Source organism: Oppia nitens, unplaced genomic scaffold, assembly GCF_028296485.1.
Source record: "Oppia nitens isolate AA-2021 unplaced genomic scaffold, nextdenovo-longstitch-racon4-pilon3 scaffold33_pilon_pilon_pilon, whole genome shotgun sequence".
Classification (NCBI taxonomy): Eukaryota; Metazoa; Arthropoda; class Arachnida; order Sarcoptiformes; family Oppiidae; genus Oppia; species Oppia nitens.
Genome location: NW_026533214.1, coordinates 477097 through 487500, shown reverse-complemented (window position 1 = coordinate 487500; position 10404 = coordinate 477097). Strand labels below are relative to the sequence as shown.

Sequence of the window (10404 nt, the reverse complement as noted above, 5' to 3'; positions counted from 1 at the left end):
TGAGTACTACTACTACTACTATGAATAATAATAATAGCAATCAACCGGTTATTATCAATTATAGTGGTTATAATAATAATAATAATAATAATCAAATAAAAATCTCAACTATTCCGTGCCGCAAGAGGACAGTCATATTTTTTGCTAGCATAACACTTATAGCCTGTATATGTGTGGTCATCCTATCGATGAACTATATTAATGGCCATCATTTCGATAGTTATCATTACTATCGTAGAAATGTATAGTAAAATTTAATATAATATATATGTTTACTATACTATATTACAGTATCTATCTATCTACTAATAGACAGCCACCAAATGGGAACTGGGAGTCCATATACCGGGACTGGTATTCCAGTTACTCGGCCTGTACGGCGCCCGTGGAGACCACGAACATGCAATCGGTTGGTACGGCTGGCTGATGGCCTTAATTAGCGGTCTGAGCATCGGATCGGCAATTTGGTCAGAATTTTGGGCTAATTGGCTACTGACCGGGCTGTACTTTCTGTGCAGTTGGCTGGGTCTGGGGTTAGCCCATCAGTTGCGTCGGTTGCGCGCAAATGCAACCATTGCCGAGCTGTGGCAACGTGTGCCCAGTTATGGTGTCGGCGGTGGTGGTGCTGGTGGTGGACGACCAGCTATCCTACCGGTACACCAAAACAATAAGTTTGTCTATACAATACCAGGATCGGCCACAATGGGCAGCGGTAGCAGCGGGAGTAGTAGCGACAGCAGCGGTAGCAGCAACGGTAGTGGACAGCAGCCTATTATATTGCCTATGACTGGCATCGGCGGCTGCGGCGGTGGCGGCAATCATCGGGGTGTCATTCAAACTACGGTAACCATTAATGGTTCAACAGTGTATCAGTCGGGAGCTACTGGTGTTGGTGGTGGTGGTGATGGTGGCCAGTATGCCAAACAACCGCCGCCCAGTTATCAACAATCCGAGACCAATAAACAACAATATTATAAATACTAATAACAATAATTATTTGTATATTAATTTATTTAATATTTTTTTTATTAATTATTTATTTTTTTGGGCACTTTTTTTTAATACACTTATTTTTTAAAAATTATTTTTGTTGTTTTTTGTTGTGTTAATAATATAGCTAACAAACAAAAAATAAATTACACTAATTGTAAATCTTAAATATTTATATTTTATTAATTTTTTAAAAAATAAATAATATATATATATATATATATATATCAATATATAATTTACAATATAAAGTTTCCATAGTATTTATAAATGCATTTATCTATCTATTAGTTATTATTATAATATTTGATTATATAAATAACTATTAGTGTATTTAGTGTTGACATTTCAATTACAATTATCAATAGTATAAGTAGTTTAATATTGAATATATAAAAAAATATTTCATCTAGCAAGTGCAACTAAATATTAATTATCTCATATTTTTAACGTAAATTTTTTTTTAAAAATTTATATATAACATAAAAATCAAACAAATTAAAAATATATATATATATTTTCATTATTTATTTATTTTAAGTATTATTATTATTATTTAAATACATAGTCTATAGACATTCACATAGACTATAATAAAAAATTAATTATTATGAATACTAATACTAATACTGATACTAATAATATGTATAATAATAATAATAATAATTTTAATACCAATCAACCGCAACCAGTTGTTATCAATAATGACGGTATGAATAATACAATGTTAAAAACATCGGCCTATCGGTACCGCCAGAGGACAGTCCTATGTTTTGCTGGTATAACACTTGTGGCCGGCATTGTTGTGGTCAGCCTATCGATGAACTATATTAATGGCCATTATATCAGTGAATATCATTTTTATGATAGAGATGTATAGTATATATATATATACAGTATAATAGTATATAACATAAGTATTATCTATACTATTATAATATAGACTATCACCAAATGGGAACTGGGAGTCCATATACCTGGTCTGGTCATACAGTTTCTGGGTCTGTACGGCGCCCATAAAGAGCACGAACAAGTAGTCGGTTGGTATGGCCTACTGATGGCACTGTTTGCCGGCCTGAGTATAGTATCGGCTATTTGGTCCGAGTTTGCCGCCAACTGGTTGCTAACCGTACTGTATTTGATATGCAGTTGTGTTAGCATGGTCTATTACTATGAGATGCGCCGATTACGGCTAAATCAAGCCATTAGCCAGTTATGGCAAACTACCGGTGCTGTTGGTGTTGGTGGTGTTATACCGGTGCACACAACCAGCAATAATTTTGTCTATACAATACCGGCTGCGACAACAATGGTCAGCAACAATGTTATCGGTGGACAGTCGGCTGTTATAATGCCGACAACTACTACCAGACAGTATGTCGGCAATCACGGGGGTGTCATCCAAATGATTAGTCCGGTATCGATGATACAGTCGACTGCTATGATGCCGAACACTATTAACTCGGATGTGTATCAACACGGAGCTACCGGCGGTCAAGTTTATCCGTTAAATCCCGGAGCCATTGTTGGTGGTGGTAGTAATGGTGGCCAGTATGCCGAACAGCCGCCCAGTTATCAACAATCGGAGACTAATAAATAATAATAATGTTAACAATTATTGTTAATTAATTTATATAATTATAATCATTTTTTAAAAAACTATTTATGACTGTTATTATATATATATATTTATAAATTAATTTAATTTTCTAAAAAAAATTCTAATAAATTGTTATTTTAATTTAATTTTATATAAATATGTATATTTAGTATTACTAGAAATATAGATAAAAATTAGTTATTATTATTATTATTATTAATTTTTTTGGCAACTTTTATTTATTTATTTATTTTTATCAAATTTAATTAGTAGCATCATCATCATCATCAATAATAAAAATTCAATATTGTTTTATTTTTTATCATGGTTAACAATGTTATCAAGCTAAAAATAATGTTTATACATTAATACCTGTATATTATTATTATTATTATTAAGTGACAATTAAAATGTCAAATGTGTTAAAAAAAATTATCAATTATTTTGTGATTATTTCTATAGTAAAACATTATTTTTTATAAAAAAAAATAATTATTGTATAAGTAAATAATTAATAAAATAAAAAACATATCTTAATTATGAGTCACATATGATGATATATCAAAAAAAATTTTTTTTTATCAAATAAACTATTATATATAAAATAAAAAACAATAGAAAATATTGTGTGAGAAAAACTAGTTTTGTATTTTGTTTGTATATATATATATATATATATATATATAAAGTTATATTGATATTAAATTTATATAATAATTATAACAATTAATTAATTAATTTTTTTGCATCATTTCATATACAGAATCCAATAATAATATTACTAATACTAATAATATGGATAATAATAATATGGAAAATAATAATATGAATTATAATACTATTAATAATAATAATAATAATTTTAATGCCAATCAACCAGTTATTGTCAATAATAATAATAATAATAATATAATAAAAACATCAAGTTTTCGGTACCGCAAGAGGACAGTCATATGTTTTTCAAGTATAACACTTATTGGGGGCCTAATTGTTGTAGGCCTAGCAATGAATGATATTAATTATATGCGTTACGATAGAGATGTATGGTATTTATATATATACTGTATATATATCAGGGTTGCGAAAGGTTTTCAATTTCAGGGGGGGGGTAAAGGGGGGTTAAATGTAAAAAATCTCTAAAAAAGCTTGTGGGGTATAGGGTGGGGGGGGGGGTTAGTGAACAATTTTTATTGCATTTTTAAACGACAATTTGTTGCCAAATTTTCAGTAAATTCCCACTAAATTCCCACTAAATTCCCACTAAATTCCCACTAAATTCCCACTAAATTCCCACTAAATTCCCACTAAATTCCCACTAAATTCCCACTAAATTCCCACTAAATTCCCACTAAATTCCCACTAAATTCCCACTAAATTCCCACTAAATTCCCACTAAATTCCCACTAAATTCCCACTAAATTCCCACTAAATTCCCAATAAATTACTAATAAATTTTTTGACCTTAGTTCATGGGGGGTAAGATGGTCTTACCCCTTCTACCCCCATTTCGCAACCCTGATATACTGTATATACACTTAGAGATAACTGTCCTCCTAATAAATTATATGCATTTCACACTATCTATCTATCTATCTATATATAGGCTGCCACCAAATGGGAACTGGGCGTCCATATACCTGGTCTGGCCCTACAGTTTGTCGGCCTATACGGCTCATACAGAGAACACGAACAGGCAATCGGATCCTACGGTCTACTGATGATACTGTTTGCCTGTCTGTCCATCGGTACAAACGTTTGGTCCGATTTTATAGTCAACTGGCTGTTGACTGTCCTCTACGTACTGTGCAGTTGTACGGCCCTGACGTTTGCCTACGAGATGCGCCGGTTGCGGCTGAATGCGGCCATTGCGGCCCAGTTATGGCAAACCACTGCCGGCGGCGGTGTTGGTGTTATACCGGTTCATACGGCCAATAATTTTGTCTATACAACACCGGCCACAATGGGCAACACTGTTATTATCGGTAGTGGACAGCACCAGCAGTCGGCCGTTATATTGCCGACTACTACTACTACACAATATGGTAATCAAGGGGGTGTCATCCAAATGATTAGTCCGGTATCGATGATACAGCCGACTAGTGGTACTACTATGATGGCCAACACTTCGACAGTGTATCATCATCAGCCCGGAGCTACTGGCGGTGGTCATGTCTATCCGTTAAATCCCGGAGCCAGTCGTGGCCAGTATGCCGAACAACCGCCCAGTTATCAACAATCAGAGACCAATAAACATTATTAATAATAATACTAATAATAATGCTAACAATTATTGTTATAATATTATTATACTGTATTTGTAGTATATTTTTAAAATTTAATTTAATTATAATTAATTATTATTATTTTTTATTAACTATTTGCCGACAAAAAATATTGTTATTAATTAATTAATCTTTAAATATACAGTGATTTTTTTAAAAACTATTTTAACGTCTATTTTAAAACTATTTTAAAATTTTAACTATTACTACGATTTTTTCCATATAAAAGTTATTATAATATTATTTAATTCAAAAAAAATTTTTAGATTAAAATATTATTTACTAAACAAAATTAATTTTGACAATAGTTTACACATTAAAAACATTGAAACAATAAAAAAAATTGATGAAAAAAATAACTAATAATCTAAAATCATTTAAGATTTTTATTTTAATTAAAAATATACATTATATACAATTTGCAAACTGTAAAAATTAAATAACATTATTTTTATATAACTTATAGTTTTTAAATTAACAAAAAATAAAAGTATAAATAGTAATTAAAATAAAAATTTTTTTTTTCTATTTAGTTAATTACAACTATAACTATTAATTATTAGTTAGATTTTTTTTTAAATTAATATTTAAAATTATTTTTTTTATCAATATTTTGGTTATTTTCAGTAAATATTGAATTGATTTCATAAATATCTATAATAGTATAAAAGTAATGTAATAATAATTATTTTAAAAATTATTTAATCGAAAAAATTTGTTTATTAACTAATTAACTATATTAAAATTAAATGTTTATTATTATCAATTAATATGGATAATATCTATAGTAAAACTTGAATTAATTAATTTTTGAGTACTTTTAACATACTATAAGTTATGCGATACTAAATATATTATTTAATAATTAACTTTATATTTTATAAAATTAAAAAGTAAACTAAACAATATATATAAAAACAATATTTTTAGAAAAAAACTAATTATAATACTATTACTACTAATATGAATAATAATAATAATAATAATAATTTAAATGCCAATCAACCCGTTATTGTCAATAATAATGGTGTGAATGCAATGAAAACATCTAGTTTTCGGTACCGCAAGAGGACAGTCATATGTTTTTCAAGTATAACACTTATAGCCGGCATTGTTGTGGTCGGCCTATCGATGAACTATATAAACAATGGCCATCATTATAGTTATGATCATAGAGATGTACGGTATTTATTATATACATGTATATACTGTACTAGACTTTAGATAACTGTCCTAATTATATATATATACTGTATATATGTATAGACTGCCACCAAAGGGGAACTGGCTGTCAATATACCGGGACTGGCCCTCCAGTTCATCGGTCTGTACGGCTCTCATAGAGAGCACCTGCTAGTGATCACTGTGTACGGCATACTGATGGTCGTCACTGGCTGTGTAAGTATAGGATCGGTTAGTTGGACGGAATTTCCGGCCGACTGGCTGCTGACTGGCCTGTACTTACTGTGCAGTTGTCTGGCCCTGACGTTTGCCTACGAGTTGCGTCGGCTGCGCCAGAATCTGGCCATTTCCAGGGCCTGGCAGTCAGGTATCATACCGGTGCACACCATCAGCAGCACTACCACCAATAATATTGTCTATACGACACCAGCGGCAACAATGGTCGGCCAGACTACTGTTATCGGTAGTGGACAGCACCAGCAGTCGGCTGCTGTTATATTGCCCGCGACTACAACTACGACACAGTTTGGTGGCGGCAATCACGGGGGTGTCATCCAAATGATTAGTCCGCTATCGATGATACAGCCGACGACGACTACTACTACTACTACTAGTAGTAGTGTTGGTGGTGGCGGCGGTCAAGTCTATCCGTTAAATCCCGGAGCCAGTGGTGACGGTAGTGTCAGTGATGATGGCCAGTATGCCCGACAACCGCCCAGTTATCAGCAAACTGCGGCAACAAATTAACAACAATATTGATAGCAATAATAATTAATTTATTATTATATATATATTTTATAGAGTATTAAAAAAATATATTTATTATTATATTTTATTATTATTATTATTATTATTATTCTGTATAAAAATAAATGTCAAATTTAATATTATTATCAATTTTTATAATATTTAATATAATAGATAATTTCTATAGTAATATAAAAACACTATAAATTAATTAATTATTATTATTATTATTATTGTATTAACTAAACACCAATTATGTATAATATAATAAATATAAGAAAAAATAAATATTAACTCATAAAATATACTGTTATTTAATATACGTTTAGCTTTTTAGATGTTAGTTAAAAAAACATAAAAATAATAAATTTTTTATATTATAAAATTAATTAAAACAAAAATTTGATAAAACAAACAAACAAAATATTGTATTATTTTTTTTATTATATTAGTATATTTTGTTTGTAATGATAATTTGGTGGTAAATACTAAAAACAAACAACAAAAAATTAGTAGTTATTTACTTAATAATAATTAAGATACTAATAATTGATAATTAAATGTAAATAATAATAATAATAATAATCACTAATTAATAATTATACAGTAATTAAATAAATATAATAATACTAATTAATAATTGATAATTAAATAATAATTAAATAAATACAAAACAATGATTAATAATAATAATAATAATAATAATAACAATATTAACCCATTCATGGATCCGGGATTCCTGTTCCGTAGGCGGACATTACAATCATTTTGTTTGGTCACACTATTTGCCAATATTATCGTAATGGCCGTATCGGTCAACTATATCAATCGTAACTACCCGTCCAACTCATACAAAAAGGTAAGGGGGATGGGCGGGGAAGGGGGGGGGGTTATCATACATATTGATTAATACAGTATATATAACTAACTATTTTTTATATATATAAAAAAATCTATGGATCCCCTAAAACTACTACTGTATGTATTCAAGGAACTGGCACTTAGTTGGATACTATCGGTCAGTCTAATCGGTCTATTAGTACAACTACTGGGACTGTGCGCTATCTATACGGTCCACTATTGTACGATAATCATGTACAGCCTCCTAGTTACCATTGTTACCGGTTTGGGTATATATTCGGCTGCCCTATGGTCTCAACTGTTATTGGACTGGTTGGTTCAGGCATTGTATTTTGTGTGCACCTGTATGTCGTGGCTGATAGTGATCGAGTTAAGCCAAATACGTGCTGCTGCTGGTGGTGGTGGTGCACATAACAAGGCTATCGTTTGTGGTACAGGTGCTACACTACCACCATCACTACCATGTTCTATGGATATACCTATTAGTACTATACCGTTGACACCGCCCGTTGGTCAGCCACTGGTGGTCAATGATGGGCCAGCAGTGCTATACATGAGTACCACACTATCATCAACATCATTAGCATCGTCGTCATCATCATCAGGAATCTATCCATTGAATCCCGGAGCCAATAGCCATGTTATGACAGTAGACAGGCTGCCCAGTTATCAACAAACTAATGGGTAGTAGTAATAATAATAATAATAGTAGTGTTGCTAATGAATAAAAAAAATGTAATACTAATTGTATAAACATTATTATTATTATTGTATATTAAATCAAACTAACTGTGCTCAGCATACATACTATGTATTACATACCTGTGCTAAATATGTTCTAACAGTATTGTAATGTAAAATATATTTATCATATTTATCATTATAAAAAAAAAATATTTTTAATATAAATTATTTATTTTTTTGAAAATTGAATAAATTATAGTTTTTTATTTTAAATTACAAGTATTTGATATTTTATATATTTTAATAATTTATAAAATTAATCTTGATAAAACCAAATAAATTGTTATTATTTAAATATATATATATAAAAATATCTTAAATATTTTGTAACCAAGATAATTTATTACAATTCAATTGTATTTAATATTTATAGATTACAATACTGTGTACAGTATTATAAATCACTTGTTGTGGTTATTATCAAAAAACTGTTTAATTGATGATAACATATAACATAAAAAATTACAAAAAAATATATAATAATAATAATAATATCCTATTATAATAAACTTATTGTTAATGACATTGAAAACTAAAGTATAAACACAAAACAAAACAAAATATTTAATTATTATAATTTAATAAGATGGTTAACATCACTACTAATACTACTAATAATAATACCCAAACCGGTGGTCCCGGGTTTCGGTTATGTAAACGTATACTACTGTTCCTTAATTGTCTAACAGTAATGGTAACCATTGTTATGGTCAGCCTATCGGTTATTATTGTTAACAATAATTCATATATGATGTCATCAAATAAGGTATAAATTATTTTTTTGTTTGAATTTTTTTTATTTTTATGATTAAAAATTTTATAATAATATCTTAAAAAGCTATTAATTTATTAAAATAGATTTTTTCAACAACAAAAAAATATTTTATACTTTTTATATATTCATTTAAATTTATTCAACTTAAAAAAAAATTATATATACAGTAATTTAATGTTGATTTTTTTACCCACTCATCACACATACACTCACCCACAAACATACTCAAACATATACTCACACATACACTTACCCATATATATATATATACATAAACATACACATATACACATATATACACAAATATACACACATATACACACATATACTTACCCACACATACATGATTATACACACACACATATATATATTGAAACGGTTGGATGGGTTGCTTATGGTGTCCGGTGCTGACTCGACGTTATCGGCACCAAAGTCGGTCGGTCCTAGTCGGTCCTAGCGTTGAGTCGGTACCAACACCATAGTAGTGATGACATCTGCGACCACGGTATGGATCTGGCGGTGAGCGGTGACGGCTATGATGAACCAATGAGCTGAGCGGTGCTGTAACGGCCTAAGTGTTGAGCGGTGCTGTATCGGCCTGAGTTGAGTAGTGTTGTATCGGCCAGTGTATTGAGCGGTGCTGTGTTGGCCAATGTTGAGTAGTGGTGGTGGTGATGGACACGGGAAGGGAACACGAGACTGACACGGCAAGGGAGCCCAGAGATGAAGTGAAGAGAGAAAGTATGAGAGATAGAGAGAGAAAAGAGAAAGCGCGGGCCAAAGGCCCAAATGACTTACTCGGGACTTATACCAAAACCGAGTTTTATTGATAACACATAAAATTAAAACTAATACAATGTATTTCAATACACTACAGTGTATTGCGGAGCAAAGTGACGGCAACCGACCAGTTCAGGAGTAAGACAACTTGTGTCGAGCATTTCGCTCGACTGAGAGCTCAGCAGTCTGATCGCTGCATAAGCCACTGCCTATTGCGCGCGCAAACTGTTAAACTCTGCATTCATATTTGATGACTACTTTTGAATACACTACTACTTTGCTCTTATTGGTTAATTCAAACTCTGCCTATTTTTGATCAGTCGCACACTACCACCTAAAGGCAAATTCTCATTTGCATTAAAATACAATACACAAGTGTGCATAGAAATTAATTAATTCATTAATGTTAAAGTATAGGAAACAAAAACCCTTGTTAACCCCTG

The 10404-nt window shown here is 30.8% G+C and overlaps 3 protein-coding genes across 3 annotated transcripts; all 3 read left to right on the top strand.

The window, feature by feature from the left end:
• Positions 1 to 1672: 1672 nt before the first annotated feature.
• Positions 1673 to 2590, top strand: LOC128956853 (uncharacterized). The gene is made up of 2 exons (XM_054302564.1): positions 1673 to 1864; positions 1934 to 2590. Exons 1-2 carry the CDS (start codon positions 1703 to 1705, stop codon positions 2588 to 2590), a joined length of 819 nt encoding a protein of 272 aa, XP_054158539.1. The 5' UTR covers positions 1673 to 1702.
• A 917-nt stretch (positions 2591 to 3507) lies between these two features.
• LOC128956905 (uncharacterized) lies at positions 3508 to 4904 on the top strand. The gene is made up of 2 exons (XM_054302621.1): positions 3508 to 3631; positions 4194 to 4904. The coding sequence occupies exons 1-2, from the start codon at positions 3596 to 3598 to the stop codon at positions 4848 to 4850; spliced, it is 693 nt and encodes a 230-aa protein (XP_054158596.1). The 5' UTR covers positions 3508 to 3595; the 3' UTR covers positions 4851 to 4904.
• A 2630-nt stretch (positions 4905 to 7534) lies between these two features.
• On the top strand, positions 7535 to 8360 carry LOC128956908 (uncharacterized). The gene is made up of 2 exons (XM_054302624.1): positions 7535 to 7660; positions 7793 to 8360. The coding sequence occupies exons 1-2, from the start codon at positions 7604 to 7606 to the stop codon at positions 8348 to 8350; spliced, it is 615 nt and encodes a 204-aa protein (XP_054158599.1). The 5' UTR covers positions 7535 to 7603; the 3' UTR covers positions 8351 to 8360.
• Positions 8361 to 10404: the final 2044 nt, after the last annotated feature.